A 21,866-nucleotide genomic window follows, 5' to 3' on the forward strand; every position below is an offset into this window, starting at 1 on the left:
AATAATCAATATTATAGCTCAGAAGTGGCTGCATGATTTGAACAAAATTCTAAACAACATAATAAAATAAAAACTGAAGTGTTTGAAATATAATGCAATCCTTACTTCTAAAACAACCATTTTGATTTTGTAGTACTGTTGTTAGGAGAACCAATTGAAAAAATCATGGACTATTGTTCTCTTTCACCAGTTTTAATTTCAACTCAATACAAGTGTAGATAAATGCTCTTGAATCAAACATGGTACAGTGGTATGTTAAAAGGTAATTGATTTAGTTATTGATTTTCAATCTCCCAACTGTTAAATATATTTTAAGAGTTAGTAATTTAATTTATAGATTAATTTGTCACCAAGTTACCATTAAATAATTTGAAAATAATAAGAAAGAAACAATATATTGTTTCTAAATTGAATTTCATTGCTGTTAAATATGCGATTCCTTGAAAGAATAATGATTTTATACATTTGACATTGTTATACCTTTGTTAAAAAATAGCACACTATGTTTCCAGGATTGGAATCTATATTATCTCCTTTAGGTGGTAAAAAATAACCAACAAAATTTTTAATTAAAGTATAGCGATGAACTCTCAAAAAGTCTAACTAGTTGTGGAACAAGTTGTACATCAAAACAATAATATCATCCACAACCAACACAATAAGCACAAACTATTTCATCGTGCAAGAAAGGTATATTAAGGTTATTATAAAAATTACGCTTCATTTCGATATTCATGTATGTGTATGGAAATCTTTTAACTATGTTCATGTATTCTTTCATGATTTTCCTTAAACAATTTTTATTATCTCAAGCATTTTGCTTTAAGATTATGAAGTTCATGGGTAACAAATAGAATCTATTTTATTGGGCATATTTACAAATCTATGAAATAAAACTTTATGCGTGTAGAGTTAAATACTGAACTAAATTGTTTAATTTGATCTACTTTAATTACAACAAAACTTAACAATAAATAAAAAAAGTACAATTATCACAGTTCTAAGATGACCTGTTACGAGGGAATATTTTGACTCTTAGGCCGTTTTTAGGGCGGAGGATTAGTTCACCCAATAAAGTCAGGTCCTCTCTTCTATCTACCGAAACGATCCGGTACTTTCTGAGAAATGTGGAAATCACTGCTTTTTCTTCTAGCAATGCGAATTTCTGACCTGAAAGGAAATAATTGATTATAAATTTTTTTTTTTATAATCAATTAAAATTTGATTATAATTGTCAGAGAAATACCAGTCAAAGTAATAGATTAATTCTTCACAATATTTTACATATATTTTTCTCTCAAATCAGCAATCAAAGTAAAAGATGTATATTCAGGAAGCTACAGCCACCTTTCAATTCATATTATAATACTATGAATATTAAATAATAATTACTATACAAAATTTTATATTTTTTTATAATTAAGGGTTTTTAGATACATTGTTTTATTAATGGGAAAACACAAATTATTTAATAGTGTCATTTGATTCAAATTTTATATATTGCCACAACAGTATTGTTTGATTCTTCTACCTACAATTAAAATAAAACAATACTAAGTTTATGATAAATTTGAAGTTACTTGCTAATGTGTATACATCTTAAAATTATGAACACAAACTCCGCTAACAACAATAATAAATAATGATTGGTTACAAAATTGTGATTAAATAAGAAATAACTGAAACATTCATCCCTATGGAGATCATGATAACAGATTTTCCTTCACTTATTAAAACTTGACACAATGATCCCAATCTCAAGTTCAGTACTCACCTACACAGTTGCGAGGCCCAGCGCTGAAAGGGATGAAGGCATAGGGGTGGCGGCCACGGCAGTTCTCCGCCAGGAAGTGGTCAGGGTTGAAGCGCTCAGGATGAGGGAACACTTCTGGATCTCTGTGCAGCATGTAGGTAATGATCATCGCAACTGTGCCAGCTGGTATTGTATATCCTTCTGAAAAACAAAAATTATATTTTTTAAAATTGTATGATCTTAAATGTTTTCCTTTTTACAGTAGTATTAGTAAATCTCAAATTAATCTTAAGATTATGGTTTTATTACTGAAGAGTAAGTCATTTCAGGCAGTTTTGGAACTAGGTTCAATATAAAACACCTGAGGATAACTATATGAATATTTTGCACTATGTATATTCCTAAAATTCCTTGAATTATAAAAACAATCTTCAAATAAAGTACTTTAAGGAATAGTAATTGCAAAATTCATAAAAAATTATCAAATTGATAATTGATTGCACCGCCTTAATTTTTTTTTTAAGAGAAGATACAATATTTTATTTCAATATGAGAGATGAAATGCCTCCAACTGTTCAAAATCATGGTAATATTCAACACAGCCATGTTTATGATTTCTTGTTATTTGATATAAACATTTCAACTGTTCATGTTTTTTTTAATAAATTACTTGACAAACCACTTATAATTACCTAACATGAAAGGGAAAGAAAAGTAGATTGATTAAATTTTTCCTCGCACCAATAAACTTATTCAAGACAATAAACTCTACAAAAATGTGGGACCTTATTGTAGTCCAATAGCCAACATTAGAAGACCAGTTAATTTTGTCTTGTACTGTAGCAGTAGTTAATAAGATATGTACGACTAAACTATTTATAATTCCTTATTATATTTTATGCCAGAAGAATGGTTAATAATAACAAGAAGAAAAAATGTGATTGAAATACAACTGATGGTTGAATATTTCAACACTGGGTTCTGTTCAGATCACTAACAAAAAATGTATTTTAAATATTATTTCAGTGTTGGTCTTCTCAAGACAGGCTAAATGCCAAAATGTAAACTCTAATTCTAGCTGAGGATCCAATTACATCCTCTTGCCGAAGTGATCACACACATTTTCTTTAGTTGTATCCATGTTAACCTCTAACAACACTTGGATTTCTACCCAACATAAGAAATTACTGTTGGTAACGTTACTTTGTCACGTTAACATCTGCTTTCTCAAGTATGATTACAGCTCGATATCGTTAGTGCCTAATTTTAGAAAACAAGCTGCTGAAAACACACCAATGACGATATCCTCCTGTAGACTTCTGGCCATGATGGGGACACTGGGGTAGAGCCTAAGAGCTTCCTTGATACAACACTCAAGATACTTCATGGATGTGAGGTCCTTCATGGTGAGTGGTCGATCTTCTCCTCCGAACACGGCCTCTATCTCAGCTACCACTTTGTCCTTGCAACAGCAGGAATCTTTTAGTTATGAGACAGCTATAGCTTATACCCTTAACACTATCAATCTTGTTTATAGGCATTCATTGAAATATCAAGTGTAATTCTTTTGTTAGACTATCTTTAATTAATCAAATCACTGATAAAACAAATTATAAGATTTATAGGATATTGTGTTAGAGAAATTACTTTCTATTTATATTGATTTTATTTTGCTTGGATCTACACATTAGTTGTGTTCTTTCAATCAATACAATCCTACTTAAATTACAGTATAAAATAATGATATTCATGGTTTCAGGTTTCTAGCTTTACTTTGATCTAAATTTGAATATAATCTTTTGTGAGGAATTCACACAACCCTTAAGCAACTAACCACTAAATCTCTCAGTACAAGGTGTAGTTAAAAATAATAATTATTTCAATCAGTACAGTAATTCTAAAATAAACATATTTGTTTGTTTTGCTAAAGAGAAATCAACTATAGGTGTTTAAAGTTCAGTAAAATTATTAGTAACTTTCCGTTATTAGATTTGTAATATTAATTCAAAGTGTTTAAATTGAATTTAAACCATTCTAAAAAAATGTTAACTACATTTTTATTATTAAATATGGTCTATGGTATATGGAACATACACGTGTAAATCATGACATGAATAGCAGGAAGTAATAGTTATATTTATTTAGACAGGACTTCAAATCTGCAAACTCTACTGAAAAAATCCTGTAATTAATATTAGTGGACTCAATAAACTGAATAAGTAAAATCTATGATTCAAAATATTACCTGTATATCCGGATGCCAGCCTAGGAGAAAGAGAAGCCAGGATATTCCAGCTGATGTAGTATCATGTCCCTGCACATTGTTAACAAAGTTATTTAACCTAACCAACGATGGAAGTATATGCATTGAAGCTATATCGTAGCTATTCCATCTTACAAAGGTTTATGTAACAGAGTTTATAATACATTTTTTTAAGTTCTAGGAACATTATGTAATACTAGCAGTTACCCACGACTTCACATGCAATTTTATTCTGAAAAACAGCAAAACCATGAGAATATTCTTTTTAAATGACCTTTTAAACACTCCTGAGAAAGTGATAGTCACTAAAGGATATTTCAATCTCCAGATCCAATTTAAACCTAAGTTTAAAGATGGGGCCCTGAAGTCGGAGAGTAAAAGAGTTTTTAAGTAACTTTGAGTTAAGTCGACTTTTTCTCCAATATTTCATGATATTTGATTGAATAGCTCCTATGATTTCAATATCAATTTGACTTATTTAGGCCCATGTGGAGGAACATAAATTTAAAGTTCTGAGCTTTTAACACACATATAATGTCATAAATTATAGGGCTCTAAGTAATTTACAAGTGGAGGAAGGCATATTTCAGTTACATATTATTTCAGTATAAATTTCATAATTATTGGAGTGTTGTTTATAAATGAAGTATTATTTCAGTGTTTATTCTTAAGAGTTCTAAATGTTAAGTAAAACTGCGGATGGGTTTTATTTTATACTTTGCACGTGTAAGAATACTTGTGGTTTATTTGAGTATATTCCCGACGCTTTGATTTAGTTTGCCTTGTAATCCCGATGAAGTAAATATATGGATATATATAGTTCTGATAGGACCACTGTGGTAAAAAATACTCCATTCTATTTTACTCTGATCTAGGGTATTTCCTGTGCAAGTTTACCTTGTCTCTCTGATCAAGAAATGTATAAATACACAAGTCTGATAAGCCTATTTAAAAAAAGATAAAGACAACTAAACTAGGTTTTATAAGTGTCTTTAATATTTGCTAAATTTTACATTTAAAAGGGTTCTACAAAAACATCCAACTTTATTATCTGTATAATCTCTGTGTTCAACAGCAATTACAGTAAAGATTGAATTATTAAGAAATGTTTTTACTTTCATCTTTCCTCTATGCTGTCAAGACTATAAATGCATATACATTAAAACTGTACTTAAAATTAAACATATGGTTGTATTATCATATGAAAATGTTTACAGAGAACTGCTGATTAAATGTTTCACGCTATTTAAATTAATTAATAACATTTGTTTGTTGCAATGCTTTTCTTATGGGAATTTTCACAACTTATTAGGTTAGCCCTATGATGGGAGGGAAAATACCTTACTACTCACAGCACCTCTAGGGCATAGGATAAATCTATGTGCTAAATTTCATATCTCTATCTTTCATGATTTTTGCTCATTGTTGATGAATAAACTAATGAGGAAGTATTTTTTCATGTATATATATATATATATATATATATATATATATATATATTGGTCAAATTGAGTAAAAATGGGCCATAGAAATAGATTTATAACAAAAGAAACAAATTATTCAAGCTCTGGGTAAAAGTTTGGCAAGTTACTTTTGTTAGCTGCAAAACATACCTCAAACATGAAAGTGTCAACTTCTTCCCTGATGTCCTCATCAGAAAGCACTTTACCGTCCTGTGATGCTTCTATCAACAGATCTAGAAATGCTAGCCTCTTCTTGCCTCCTGCACACACAATGATTTTGTAAGTTTCTGTTTCCATCAGATAAAGAAAAAAATTAATATGTTATAAAAATTAGAAACAAAAATGAATACATTTTACAGAATGTGCTAAAATGATCCTAAGTTAGATTTCCACCTGTTAGAATTGAAAAACTTTTTGGTTTTGTATAAAAGCTTGTCACGTGAGTCTGGAATTACAAGATGTTTATTCTTATAACTATTTTAAATTACAGAATATATGTCATAAAGCATGAACACCAGCAAATTTTACGTCTGTATCAGTATGAGACATCATAAAACATTTGTTACTTTCAAAAATCTGTAAAGGGCATTTAAAACCTGAATGCCACCAACACTATGAAGAAGTTTCTATTTTATATAACTGTCAAGACCTTACAGCTTTATCAAAACTCGGAATTTTGCTATTGAAGATTAACGATATGTTGGGTGCCCCACATCATCCAGAAATCCAGGTATGAGCTGTTCATTAATTGACTCTAGAAGACATAAGAGCTAATAATCACTTAAGAGTGGCCACGTTATGAGTGCCTGGAGATTCATTTGTAATCAAGTATGAACTCATGGACAGCATCATTCTCTGTTAAGTCTTTAGATGCAGTTAGATTCCTTTTGTAATTTTAAATCTGCATCTTCCCCTATACTGGCAGCCATCTTGACTGTAAAATACCAAGATTTGGATGTACATTAATTATATCATTAAAAAGAAACATCTCTCATAAATCTCACATCCATAAATAAATGTGCAAAAGTGTTTTGAGGTTTAACATTGTTCTTATAAGACACAACTTACAATCCTTTCACTTCAACCGGCTCTTAATCTTCAATGGTAACATGTCCAGACTTCAAACAAAACACCCAGACTTGTTTTTACATAACTGTAAGAAGGATATTTCTCTCATACTATTTCTGATTTATCAGTGTGAATTATTTCGCTGTTTGCAAATGTTTCCTGTATAATTAATTGAATAATTACAATTTATGAGACCATGTGATTCCTCATATGTACAATTTTCTATCGTACAATCTTACCTAAAATTAAATATATATGTGATATACATTTGATATCGACACAGTTTATGTAACAAGATATTGAGCCTCAATATGATGCCAAATTCATTTAAAATTTAATCAGAAAAAGCCGAAACCAGAAATGCTTTAGTATACTTTGTATATGTGAAAGAAGACAAAAAAAAGAAAGAAGTCTTACCCAAATCTTCCTTTTCATCAAACAGTTGCTCTCCTTGAGATTTATTTTTTGAAATTTCAGCCTTTCTATCTGTTATTACCTGAAAGAATAAAATTAATACTCTCTTAAATTTGGTATTCACTATGATACATTCAAATATTTTATTTGACATAATTTCAACCCTGATAATGAAAGAACATATAGTTACAAATGAAAACTCTGTATAAACTTACTAATTATACATAATATATTTATATTGGAGATACTAATTCTAAATAAATTATCGTACAATCTATAACAAAATTAATAGCTAAATATTCTCTTAATACCAGCAATGAACTTACAAATAAAGGGAAATTCACTATGTTTTATGTGGTTATTTCTATTATAATACAGCTTATTTTACTTAATTTGCTATGTTGCTAGTTAAATTTTCACATTTATATTTATAAGACTTTATACTTACAATTCTTCAGTTACTCTGTTCTTGGAAAATTTCTACGAACTCAACCAATATTCAAAAGTGAAAAGCTAGTAAAATGGTTTTTTCTCTGAAATAAAAATATTATTGTCCTTTATCATTAAAAACAGTAAAATTTTTTTATGTAAAAACGGAAGCGCATTCTATTAAAATTACACTATTCAACAATCAACATATGTTGGTCAGTAATTATCTCAAGTTTTTGAATTCTTATTCACATTTAGGCTATGTAAAGAAAACAGGATTTTTCAGACATTTGCCACTGTTCAGTGATACAAAACATTTTTTTTGCAAATGTCCGGAAAAATCCTGTTACCTTCACAATCCTTCCATCATCAAAAACAAACCTCAAACAAAGAATTTAGGCTATATTCAGATGTTAGGATGAATTAATATGTAGACTTAATTCAATATTACTGTTCCTTATTGCTCAAGGCCCAACCAGCTTCAGTCAGAACCCACCTTGTTAGAAAATGAGTGCAAAATGTTGATGCAATTCTGGTGCCTCTTGTGTAGAGAAGACATCCTGAACAACCAATCTGGTTGGAGCCAAAGCTTTGCTTGCCTCGTTTGAACGATTGAACCGATCCTGAGCAAATAACATTTTGTTTTAAGTACGATCCACAGCTTTTTATGCAAAATGTAAATAATACTGAAAAAATTATTAATTGTGATTAATTTAGTATGAATTTAATATAATACTACTTTATGGTTGATAGTACTGAATAGCAACTTACTCATAAACGGCTCGTACATACTCGGAATCACTGTTACTCTGGGCTTGTACTTGATGCCCCATTGCAGTTTCTGAAAAAAATTAAATAGATATGGTAGTGATTATTTTTCTAACAAATTAAATACTTACTGTTTTGTTGTTTAACCAAAAAATGTATATTTTTTAACAAAGAACTCTACATGTTGAATGTGTTTTTTATATTTAAAAAATTAATTTTACCTGGGTTAGCTATATTTATCTTACCGCAAATAATATCCAGAGCGCACAAAGTGACATAAGGGAAAATGTTGAATGTGCCTTGTCCACACTCCTTCTGTAATTTTTCCACAAAAATGTCACTCTGCTCACGGAAGATGTCTATAAAGTCATCCAGTATGCGGAAGTGAAAGGCTGGCGTAAGAATCTTTCGTCTGAACTGCCATTTTTGTCCTTCAACATAAAAAAAGTGCTAAAATAAAATAAATATTTTTAAGATCAAAATGAATACAAATTTCATAAAATAAACTTGATTGCACTGGAACTTCAAAGCGAAAAAATAGTTTTTAAGCAATTTGTTTCAACATGTGAAATATTTTAGAACAAAACTTGCTATCTTTGAAAATTAGTTGGAAAAGTTAATTTGGTACCATTTTCATGTTGTTGGAAGTTTGCTAGTGAAATTCCTATGCTTATCCCAGAGTGATGTATCAACAGAAGGAAGAAAGGTATAATTAAAATCCTAAAGGTTATATTAAAAGTTGAAAATAAAGAGCTCATTCTGATCTGACTGAACTTGCTGCAAATGCGAACTTTAAAGAGGACTATAATGAATGCTAAAAAATGCATATCTTTTAATTTACGTGCACGATTTCAAGTATGTTTCATAGCTTAGGTTAATTAGTTAAAGAAATTAATTTATAATTGATTAATTTTTAATCCCCAAATTGTTACACAATCACATCTTTACAAATTTTCATTGCAGATCTTTAAGTGATAACTTCAAGAGAAAAAAAACACGTTTCAAGTAGAATGTTTTTAGTTTTTGGGTTAACATATATTTGAATAACTTCTCAAAAATGGCTTTTGTAAAATCCAATTAGAGAGCAAATATTTCTGGAAAACACTTAAATTTTTTTCTTTTTATAGATGTGTCAAAGATAGGGAGGCTTGGTCAGAGGGAAAGAAACCTCTTCCACCTGTAGAGCTTGTTTGGTTTACAGATGGATCTAAAACCAAAAATGGCAGAGGTGCTGGAATTGTGGGGGTAAGACTATGTAAAGAACTGGTGGTCCTTATGGGTCTTACAGTCTTTCAGGCAGAAGTCACAGCCATTAAGGAGTGTGCTTGTGAGAATCTTTGCGGTATAGGAGTAAGACAATTAGCATTATTATAGATAGCCAGGCATCATTAAAAGTGTTGGACTCTTGTGTTCATCTTCAATTTTGTCTGGGATTGCTATCAAGTCTTCCCTTGCCAGAATTAACAATGATACTATTTGTTGGATTCCTGGTCATGAGGGGATCTCTCGGAACGAAAGAGCTGATGTCCTGGTTAACTTGGGCTCAGCGTCCAATATGATAAGACCTCAACCATTCTATGGAATTTCTAGGTGTGAATCCTTTAGGGCTGTCTCAGAATAGGTTCACACTGAACATGAGGGAAGGTGGAAGCTGTATCCGGGTCTCAGAATGAGCAGAATGGTTCTATAGTCGCCTTCCCCTAGGGTGGCGTCTGACCCTCTCTCACTAAGTAGATCAGTGTCTTCTCAGGCAGGTTATGGGTCTGATTACGGGACAGGTCACCTGAGGAAGCATCTTCACAGAGTCAGTATCCTTCGGGAAGATCTGCTCTGTAAAATGTGTGATGAGCAGGAGATAACTGCTGAACACCTGGTTTTTGACTGCCCTGTAATAGCAAGGGAGCGGTATACACCATTTTTGGTAGTTTGGACAAAGGTGGTGAAATTCCTCAGGAGGACCTGATTAGTTGTTTTCGGTGGTTAGTAGAACTGCAGAAACCGTAGACTGGTCGGCCTTATGGTGTGCTTCCTGGGTATGCAATACCTTGAGGTATAGCCCTTCAGGCTTAAGTGCATTGCAATAGACCGCCCCATAGAAGAAGAAGACCCCTGGTGGAACTATCCAGAGAATATTGTCTATTGTCATATTTTAGGTTCTTGGGTATCACAACTAGGTTTCCAAATGGTCTTGTAGAATGAACAAGAAGGTAACAAAAGCTGTAGATGCTATTTAGGGTCAGTCAGTTGTACAGGTACACTTAAACAATAGGTGGAAGTAGAAGTAGAGGAAAAGTCTTCCTCATTTCTGATCAAATGTCTGTTTAATTTGCTACTTAATTATTCTCTGATTGATTTGATGGACATTTTGAAAAATTGAAATTTGTATTTACACCTCAATCAGTTGATTACGTGCTGACTGCTGATATTTTCTACAAATAATTGGCTAGTTTGAAATATTATAGGTACCAAACTATCACAATATACTGACCAGAACTAGTGAGTAGGCCTGTGCCCAGCCAGGGATGCAAGTAGTTGTATTCACTGCTCTTTTCAATGTGTTTCACACTACCGATGATCTCCTGAAACAGTACGGTAAATAACACTGTTAAACTAACTATCAAGGTTTTAATGGTTTGATATTATTAGATTTAATGTATGAATATATATCTGAATAACTTGTAGGATTTGAAGACATAATGAAATCATTCTTTGAAATGTAGCAGAATATTTTTATTTCCAGTTTCTGCATTAAAAGTGTGGCAATTATTAAGGACCAACCAATCCTTCTTAAAATATTGTCATTGTCTGTCCATCTATATGCCTGTCTGTATGATAACTCTTGGTCATATAGACTTTGAACTTGGTACATAGGTTACTCTTGGACTAAGAAGGAATTCTATTGAATTTAGGTTCAAAAGGTCAAATGTGACATAAGTCTTAATAGAAAGACAATACATAATATTTTTACATTGCTTGTAAGGGCAACAAGAAAATTGCATAACAAAAAATTCAAGGACTATAATACAAATCAGAATATTAAGTCTGTGCATTTATATTGCAGTTCACTTTGATGTTTTGAGGCAAGAAACAAATAAATATTGGCATACCTCAAGTGCAGTAGCTTTGCTAATGAAGATGTATGGTTTATTGCCAAGCCATCCCTTGCTGAATCCCAAACTCCTCCCCCACAGCTTCCTGGATCCGGCTAAACCTCTCGAAAATCTCTGAAAAGATAAATGTACACTTTTCTACTAAGTGAAAATGTTTGAGTAATCAGAATAGCAGTATGTTAATCTCATAGGCCTACTATATTGAATTTTGCTCGATGGTTAAACTAAAATACATTTTTGTTGTAAATAGTTATATTGACTTAATATAAAAGTTTAGTTACCTATCAAATAAAGTATTGTTAATAAAATGTACAAGAGCATCTGAGTATAAGGTCTTAAATGTAAGTATAATAGAAGACATGATTATCTCTTGATGATTGAATTAGATAATTAAGTAGTTCTATTCAGTTTTGCCTAAGAACAATATGCTAAACATGTTTAGCACGCTTAGTCATAAAATTTTTCAAGTTGTCTCATTTTAAGTTTAAAATTATACAAGTACACGCCAATATCCTTTGAGTTTTCTTTTATGTTAGATTAATTATTTTATTTTCTTAATGCTATAATAAGAATGACTGTCAACCATTCTGTGCCACAGAATTTAACAAACAAAACAAAACAAAAATGAATAAACAAGAAAAAATATGTATATATACAGATATATAGGTGTAAACTTTTTTACATTGTTTTTGGAACAAAATTCAAGATGGTTGCTACTACAAGCCACCTTGTATTTTTAGTAAGTAATTTTTTAAATATTTTTTTTAGTAAGCATTTTTAAAAGTTAACAGTAGTAAATTTCCATAAAAATTCTAAAATTATTTCTCAAATGCTTCATCGTTGATTATAAACAAAAAAATATATCTTGAATTAAATTTTTAATTAACAAGTTTAAGTTTTTCCTTCGTTATTCTTGCAGTAGATAGGTCTCCCTCATAAAGTGAAAGTAAAGCCAGATATTACAATAACAAGATTTGACCTAATTTGTTTCATAACTTTAGGCTAAAATACATCTGTTGTTTACACTAAAATTGACACAATATAAGGCACTATCACAACAGAACTTTACTTTATACACTATAAATGTGTTAAAATCCAGTGTACTCTTCAGTCAAATTTAATTTTTTTTATATAAAAAGGTGAAGTTTAATTTATTCTGCCCATCCTCATGGGCCACTGGCCTGTGTGAGAATAAGGAGGAGAGACAGTACAGTACAAGGTTGATGCTACTGATAAAGAGTGATTAGAGATTAGAGACAGATGCCAGCAATGTCTCTAACTCAGATCCTAAGTCCAACTCTTAGACCACTCCGTCATCGGCACTCCCAATAGACAAAGAAATTCGTCAACCAGCTAAAGAATCACAAAACTCTACGGTCTGTAAAGATTACCAGTTAGACTTTAAAAGATCATAATTTGTAATATAAGTAAACATATTTAAATATTTTTTCATATTTGTATTCCTGAAATGAAGCAGTTCAAAGTGAAGTGCTACATAACACCTTTCCTATTAAAAAAATTCTACAAAAATCCAAGACGATGGATATAAAGGTAGCCACCGCTGTCGCCATAACTCCTAAAAGTTGTGCATCCATGTTCAGAAACTCCATACCAGATGCATTTATGATCGTTTGCACTGTTCAACTTATATAGACTAATGTAGTATCTAGACTTTAGCCTTACTCTATACCCTAATCATCCTAATCCTAATAATATTATAAATGCGAAAGTGCCTCTGTTTGTTTGTTTTGCTTTCACATATGAAACAAACTGTGACTGATTGTACTCACATTTCACATGGACATTCTTAGGATCTCTGGAATGAATATAGGCCTATTCTTATATCGAAAATTCCTCCGGGCTACGCCCCACTGGTCTTTAAAGCAGTTAAAAATCCCATCTTAGTGTGTTAGATGTAATCAACTATTCTACGTAAACATTGTATAATGACAGCACGATCATATGTTTCATTAATTTAACTATCGTTTCAAATTTGTTTACGTTTATAGAGTAAAATCATTACAAAAGTAAAAAACACTTCTTTATTTTAACATCATGGCAACAAGGCAAACTAATTTATTTATTTTATTTATATAACTAAATTGTGAATGTGAACATGTAACGTTATTGAATTTGGTTTCCTTAGACATTGTTGGGCAGCATATTTACAGTGACTGAAGGACCAAAAATGGAGGGACTGGGCATTACCTTGATTTAGCAAACCACTCGCTCCGTGGAAACAAGTGAGTCCGTGATTATAGCAAGTGTAATCACAAAGCAATACACAAGACACTAAATGCAATCTTTATGACAAAAAACCGTCGAGGGTAGATCGCAACCATTTCTCACTTTTGAGGTATACAATACTGATTAGGTATATAAATACTGGTATTATTTCTAGACTGGACCGAGGAAATAGTATGATATAGCGAACATGGGTCGGGAAGCAAGAATATTTACTTTACTGTATCATGTATCGTCTTTAAATATGGCTGTCAACTGTCATAATTACGTAAGTATTAAAATTTGTTACTATTATTGATGTTCATTTTAGTCTTTCATTTTCACTAGCAATATCTATATCCATACAATTTAGAAAACTGTACTGTACTGTTTTGAATCCAATCTTATTACAACATTACATATTTTTATATTTTTTTCGGGACAACAGAGCAAACTCCAATTTTGCATTGGAAATATAACTAATTAGAACTAACTAGAAGTGCAAAACCTAACATAAAAATTACTCACAATTTTGCTTAAGCTCTGGCCCTCTTAATCATGAACACTGAAAAATGGCTACCTGTCGCATGATATATGACTAATTTCATTCTTAAAATATCATAGGACCTTATTGTATTACATCACAATGCTTTCACTAGAAAGCTATGAATTTTGACTTTGGAGTTACTCTAAATTGGTCTAAAATATTCAAGTGTTACTGAAATCATGGGAGCTATTCAATCAATTACACGGAATGCTTCATGGAAATTGCAGGCGAAGCCGCAGGTATGTGCTCGTTATATTATAAATGGGAAAGTACTCTTGTTTGTTTGTTTTGCTGCCATGCGTAAATTATTCAACTGATTATACTGAAATTTTACATGGACATTCTTGTGGTCTCTGGGATGAATATTCTTATTTCAAAATTCCCTCCAGAATTCACCTCACTGGTCACTAAAGCAGTGAAAAATCCCACCTTGGTCTCTAAAGTTGTGAAGTATTAAATAAAAGAGCCTGTCAACTGTAATAAACTGTTCTGTGTAAATATTGTTTTATGACAGCATATGTTTAATTACTTTAACCACTATTTTCAATTGTTTACATTTATAGTATGTAAATTCTCTAAGGAGTAACCATTACTTTTTTAGGCCGTTTTTAGATTTCAGTGATTAGATAAGTGTCTACCTTAGAAAATGTCCTAAAGCATAAGATGGTCAGAATTTGACCTCAAAGATTCCCTTTAAAGCAGTCGGCATAAACAATGCTAGATGAAAGTTCGCTAGACTGTGCTTTTCAACTAATGTATCAATTCCAGCTCTAAATGTTCTAAAATATTAAAAGCTTTTTTTAACTTTATAAGGAAACTAACACGTCAATAGTATCATTATTAATGTACTTTTAACAGTACATTTTTAGAAAATAAGTGTTAGATATAAAAGACAAAGTTACTATCTAACTTTCAATGTAAATTTAAAGACTTTTATAAAACCCATATTAGTTGTGTTTTGATAGAAGTAGTATGTCTGATCTGTTATGTTCTCTAATATGTGTATGTATACATTTTCTTGATTGAGAAACAAGGCAAAATCAACAGGAACAAAACTAATAAGAATGAAGTAACTTACAATGGCTATAAATAAACACTTCTTGACATATTTTCTTGATTGTGACAACAAGACAAACTCAACATTGGCGTCAGAAATATAATTCACATGAACCAGTAGTAGGCTACTACTAAATTGTGTGATAAACAGCGGATAACTGCTATTAGTATTATATCTCATATCTCCAAGTTGGATAATCTACTGTACATACTTATGGCTGCAGTACATTTTGAATAATTAGATAAAAGATAACATTTGACTACATCTTAGAAAGATAGCAGTTGCCAAAAGCCACAAATACAAGCTACTACCCACCATCATGGTCCACGTTCATCTGCAGGCAGTTGCCGATGATGGGAAGGGCCTCGGGGCCCGGGATCTTGCCGATGAGCTGCACCATCCTCATCCGCCGCAGGTTGTAGACCAGGAGAGCAACAGCTACCACTACCAGACACAGGCTCGTGACCGGTCCTTCCTTCAGCGCGTACTGGGCTAGTCGCACCAAATACATCCTGCTGGAGGTCATACAAGGCTATCATATAGACTGCCCATCGGTCTTTCGTGAATAGAAAAAAGAAGATTATTTAATCTGAGGAACGTTATATGTAGCACAACTTAAGAGTGCCCAGGTTTCAATGATCCTTTATACACTTGCGTTTCTGCTGCAGCACAATGTTTGACACTGCGATTTCACGGTAGTCTGTTCGGTTTATGCAAAACAATTGTCCAAGATTATTTATTACACAGACCGTGCTCAAATTTGCTTACTAAAGCGGTTGTCGATGTTACAACTCAATTACAATAAACGCGAAGTTATCAATATGTTATTGTATTATTTATTAGCAGATACATTTTCACGAGAGCTGATGTGTGACGGCAACATCAAAGTTTTAGGGAACGTCTTGTAGTAATTTTGAACATTTCTTTATTAGTTATGGACGGGCACCGAGACAAATTATACGAGCATCGTTATAAAACCTGTTGGTTAGTGCAATATATGCATTAAAATAATTGTTATATAAATAAATGTCAATTCATATTGACAAAAGATCAATAAATATGGCATTTACTCTTGCAAATGCTTTAATAGGCCTTCAGAACAGTATACAATATGATTTTCTTTGTATAACGTTATGGCATTAACTGTTCATTTCAATAGGTCGAGGGTTAGATTTTCAAGGGGTTCTCAATACTTCAGCATTTTATTAAGAAATAAAGTCATCTTAGCGGATGCTATAGTTTTAAAGAATAAAAAAAATCACTTGATAACATTTAGCCTCTAACCTAATAAACTACATAAGCTACATACATGGCATAGAACAGTAGTGTTTACTAACTCATTAAAAAAAGGCCACGTTAGGTTTAAGGGAGTTAAGGAGATGCGCTATATTCAAATTATTACGGAATAATATTGTTAGCATCTTTTTACTACAGAAGCACCCAAATATTTGATATTTTTATTAGGTGCTCAAGTTGCCAGTACTACTTACGGTACACTTAATATTAAAGAACGGAAGTTACACATATCTCTTTAGATCGATAGGATTGTAGATCAGTAGTCTACAGACTACGGCCTGTGGGCCAAATGTGTCCTCCGAGAGGGTTTCCTTCGGCCCCCATCAAAACCTAATTTCTGTCCTCAGTGAAGCGAAGTGTCAATCGATTTTAATAATATCTATGAGAGCTAAATTAACAGCCTGTTAGTTAGTACTTACTTTTAAATTATATTTCTAGTAGTATTTTTTATATACGCTGTATTTATTATACAATATTGGCCTTGGCTAACAGTTAAGAATTCATAAGCTCGCTTGGGTGTTAGTTCCTCACGCTACATTGTGCGGCCGAGTGTTGAACGCGAGGTGATTCGTCGTGACTCCGTCGCCCCAGTCCACTCTCGCCTTCGGTCGGTGCTTCATTTTCCCTGCGTCATTTTAAATGACTAATCTAATATTCAACACTATACTCGAATTTCTTGAAGCTTACCATAGCTTTCATAAATAATTAGTTATTGATCACAATGCTTTTGAATTAATAGTGAACAACATTTTGAAAGTAAAATTTACGTAAAGGAAGAATTTACTTTCCTTGAAGATTACTAAGTATTGTGTTTACCTGGTTCTGTGACGGCAAATTATTTTGTCGACATTTTCCTTTTGTTCTATTGTATTCGAATTTTTGCATGTTGGGGGGGTATGGATGTACTAAAAGTAACTTGCATAAAAATTTCAATAGCTGAAACCACTAAATCCGTCTCTGCCTCCAACACTATACTGTGGGCCAATGACGAGGATCTTCGAGGTAAATACTCTCACAGGATACCGTGACAAGGTGAGTATGAATTCAGTTAGTTTGCATTGCGGTCTCGGCCATTTTTATACTCTCGTCCAAAAGTTTCGGCGCAAAAGTTATTTTTTACCTGTATAGCGCCAATAACCTAACTTAGCTTTACTTTCTCGCTCTCAGTATTGGTTTCCAGCTGTTGTTGGCGGTGACAAAGCTGTGTCTTCTGTTTTCTGCGAGTGGTTTGTAACATTTAGTCAACGAACTATACTACTGGAACGCGCACTGCCCATAAGCAGCATGTTGTGTTTTCCGGTCGCACACAGCTGTGCGTTACTGGTGTATCCATGGATTTGCAGGCGCTTAAAGTGGGCAAGAACTCACCAAGTTCTGTACTCCATGCCAATGATGCTGATCTTAGAACACATTAACTTTTTATTGATTTTAAATCTAAGGGTAAATTAAGTAGATCAAGTGATGATGTACGGTATTGAAAATTGTAAAATATTATTATTTACTCTAGTTATCTCAAACAAATGCGACCACTTCTAAATTGACAGGAAGCCAAGAGTTACTTTGAATTAAAACTGTGACTAAACTATTTTTTTTTAATAATATCTCATCACATCGAAAAAACAAAATTTTTTTGACATTAAAAAAGAAACCAACTTAGAAATAAGGCAAAAATATTGGTCAAAATAATTTTATTTTCTAACACGTAGATTAAGTGTGTCATGTTTGTAAATTTTTTGTAGTTTATTTTGAAATAAAATACTGTCAATAAAAAGTTGTTTTTTTTTTCATCTGGGTAATATTTTAATGCCTGTAATATTTGTTTCCGACTTTGTAAGAAAAATAAAAGTCAAAATCTCAGTTATTTTGATATTGCACAAAAATCAGTTTTTTTAACAGAAAATAAAAATCCACGGTAAAAAGCAGCTACTAACATTTGTAATAATAAATAAATTGTAGTATCTAACAATTGTATTAAGTCTACAAGGCGTTTTAAAGTGATATTAGATCATTACTATAATGCCTGCCATATGGGCGGAGTTAGTTCTTGCCCATTTCCAGCGCCTGCAGACTCGGAACGCAGCCCAGGATTTCGGCTCGGTTTCTCCGGCCCAGAGCGCGTTCCATTATTATAATTCGTTGCATTTAGTTCAGTTATGGTTCTGTCCAAAAAGAAAACAATTGATATTGAGTGCCGTGGATTTTATAATAAATGGAGTGTCGACTACTTTGAAATAACAGCATTGTTTTGATTTGTTACAATAAATTATCTGCGTTGAAATAGTACAATATTCGTAGACTTATACAAAGGGCCGTTGAGAAATAATTATATATTCAAAGTCAGTGTTCGTTTAATTCAATCAGCTCACTAAACCATTAGTCACCATATTATTTTATTTGTTTATCTTACTTTGATATAATTTTATTTTTGGGAATATTTATTTTTCATTTATATTTTAATCTATATATCTATATATAAAAATGAATGTTTGTATGTTTGTCCTTTATGGAATCGTGAACTATTGGACCGATCATGATGAAAATTTGTACGTATATGTATTTTTCCACGGAGAAGGTTTATAAGCTATGCCCATCCCTTTCCCGATTCAGGATTCCGCCCCACTGGTTACAGAAATACCCATAAGAAATGCATTGCAGCAAACATATGTTAACGTCTTTTCAAATTTTTAATCAGCTGTTCTTTGTAAACATATATTACACTTATAGTTTTAAAGCATAGAGTAAGCTTAAGAGAAACGACAAATTTTGTTTAAACTGTTTTTGCAATCACTGTTAAACATAGACTTTACTATCCAGATAATACAATTCAAATTTGACGTAAAAATTCACCTTTAACTGCAATATTTATTTAATATAAACCATGCTCATGCTTGATCAGAAGAGTAATGCAGATATCATAATTACTATCTTACGTTGGCTACAAATATAAAGAATGTTATAAAATCAACCTTAGTTGTTTTTTTTGACAGAAGTATGGTTCTCAAAACTCCGTGTGTACATATTCTCTCGATCGAGACAACAAAGCAAGCTCAATCGTGGCATCGGAGATATAACTAATTTAATCTAAAATTTATTATAGTAAAAAAAAAAATTTACTAAGTAATATAAGGACTTCGGTTCTTAAGATTTGCGTGCGAAGCCGTGGGTAACAGCTAGATAGAGGCAGGAATATGGTACATACCTTCATAATACGCCCAAGAGGCTCACGATGGAACGACTATCAATTATCTCAGCAATGTTTAGAATGTGATAGAAAAAGAATAAGTGAATATAGTGTACTGTTTTCAACGGGAAATTGCGTGCGAAGCCGCGGGCAACTTTTGCAAAAAATTATTGAAATGCGCAGCAAAGCGCGCCGGGCCCGCTAGTATAATATATAAATGAATGTTTGTGTGTTTGTCCTTTATGGAATCGTAAAATATTTGTCCGATCATTATGAAAATTTGTATGTACATGTATTTTTCCACGTAGAAGGTTTATATGCTATGCCCATTGATGTAACTCGCCATCAGGAGGTGCTGCATTAGATAAAAGTTTTCAAAGCGCCTGCACATTATAAACTGCAATTACGAGACAGTTACGTATATTAAATAGCCAAACACTATTTGAAGGCGCTAAATTATTATGTATATTTGTCTTTAAAATAACTTTCTGGTTGAACTTAAAGCTTGAGGTTTGGACCACTTTATAATAAAGTACATGTACGTGTACAATGGCTATAAACATACACTTTTGACAGATTTCCTTGATCGTGACAACAAGACAAAGTCTACATCGGCATTGGAAATATAATTCACTTGAACCAGAAGTGCTCATATACAGGCAAAGTTTACGAAAAGCGTGCGAAGCCGCGGGAAACAGCTAGTCTATATATATAAAAATGAATGTTTGTGTGTTTGTCCTTTATGGAATCGTACACTATTTGACCGATCATTATGAAAATTTGAATGTATGTGTACGACGGAGAAGGTTTATATGCTATACTCATTTATAAAACTCACCACGAGGTGGCGCTGCAAATATAAAAGTTTTCAAAGCGCCAGCACATTATTAACTGCAATTACGACACAGTTACGTGTATTAATTTGCCAAAGACTATTTGAAGGCACTAAGTTAGGATATATGTTTGTCTTTATGATAAATATATGGTTGAACTTAAAGCTTGACAGTTAGACCGCTTTATAATAAAATACATGTACGTGTATGAACCAGAAGTGCAAATACCGGGCAAAGTTTATTTAAAGCGTGCGAAGCCGCGGGATACAGCTAGTTATTTATATTAATTAATAAGTGCTTTCCTTTTAACAGATCATACATAACCATAATAGCATTTGTATTTAGAGATCCTTTTTTCTTTTGTAGCCTATAAATTATTTACTGTAAGTACAATTATATTTTTGTTGAATTAAACGCAATTTTGAATTTTAGTGAGTTTTTATTAACAAAATAAATCTTATAGAATGAAAAGTGAAAGTGGTTGAATGTTTTCACACTTAGCTATGAGACCATCAAATATTTCTTGTTAAAAATTTAAAGCCAAATTACAATATGACTTGAATGGAGTGGGATAATCGCTCCATCGCCGCGCGGTAGACTATGCTATTCTAATTATATACTCGTACATAATTATGTGACACATCTCAGCTCTAGACCGCGGCCTAGACAGCCTCGTGATAAATCCGACACTGCAACACTGTGTACAGCATATAAGTTACAGTACTCAATGTAAATGTGAATCAAGTGAATAAATTACTATCCTGTAATTGTACATATATTAAGAAACCACTGGTTTAAAAACGTCCAAATCTATTTTAACAGGCAATCAATCAATTTAATCAGATAGATATTATACTTACATGTCCTACGATGTGTGTGTAGTAGGAGCAGTGATTGGCTGCGGACAGCGGGGGTGTCCCCTGATAGACTGACGCTGCCTCGTCCGTGTTGTGTTGTTTACGACGGCCAAGGTCTCATCCAGGACTGTCAAGAGAAAGCCTTCACGCAATAGTTTGTGTAACATTGGTACCAGAAACGAAACAAGATTGGGTGGGATACTAGCTCTAATAGATGTTGACATCGGGTTTTACTGCCCGAAAGATAGAATTTGGCAACGTTTAAATTCGTGTAAGTTGATATTTATTGAAGTCGGGTTATTGGTTGGGTTACATTTTAAAATGTCTAAAGTCACACCTCCTTAAAATGGCTTCTGTGAAGACGAAAAATTTTGAATTTTTTTACACTCAACGAGAAATATTAAGCATTTATAGCAGGTTTTGTTGTAACCAGGCTTAAAGAAACACGAACATGAAACATGGCCAACATTCTTTTAAGTAGTTTTTCAAAATTGTGGATTTTAACTTCATTAAATGACATTTTTTTTTTAGATTTAAGACTTATATAAATTATTTATGTGTAGAAAAATTACACTTTGTCAGTAAAACATAGTGCTAGAAGATT

General features: G+C 32.3%; 1 protein-coding gene across 1 annotated transcript; it reads right to left on the reverse strand.

Moving 5' to 3' along the window:
• Positions 1-231: 231 nt before the first annotated feature.
• On the reverse strand, positions 232-21,388 carry LOC124359722 (cytochrome P450 4c3-like). The gene is given in 14 exon segments (XM_046812695.1): positions 232-1,170; positions 1,775-1,954; positions 3,047-3,215; positions 3,999-4,067; positions 5,630-5,739; positions 6,965-7,043; positions 7,887-8,013; positions 8,162-8,231; positions 8,404-8,589; positions 10,647-10,737; positions 11,266-11,367; positions 11,369-11,382; positions 15,411-15,610; positions 21,266-21,388. Coding segments are annotated over 13 exon segments (1,563 nt in total). The 5' UTR covers positions 15,607-15,610; positions 21,266-21,388; the 3' UTR covers positions 232-1,000.
• Between the last annotated feature and the right edge of the window lie 478 nt (positions 21,389-21,866).

This window comes from Homalodisca vitripennis, chromosome 4, assembly GCF_021130785.1.
Source record: "Homalodisca vitripennis isolate AUS2020 chromosome 4, UT_GWSS_2.1, whole genome shotgun sequence".
NCBI classification, from domain to species: Eukaryota; Metazoa; Arthropoda; class Insecta; order Hemiptera; family Cicadellidae; genus Homalodisca; species Homalodisca vitripennis.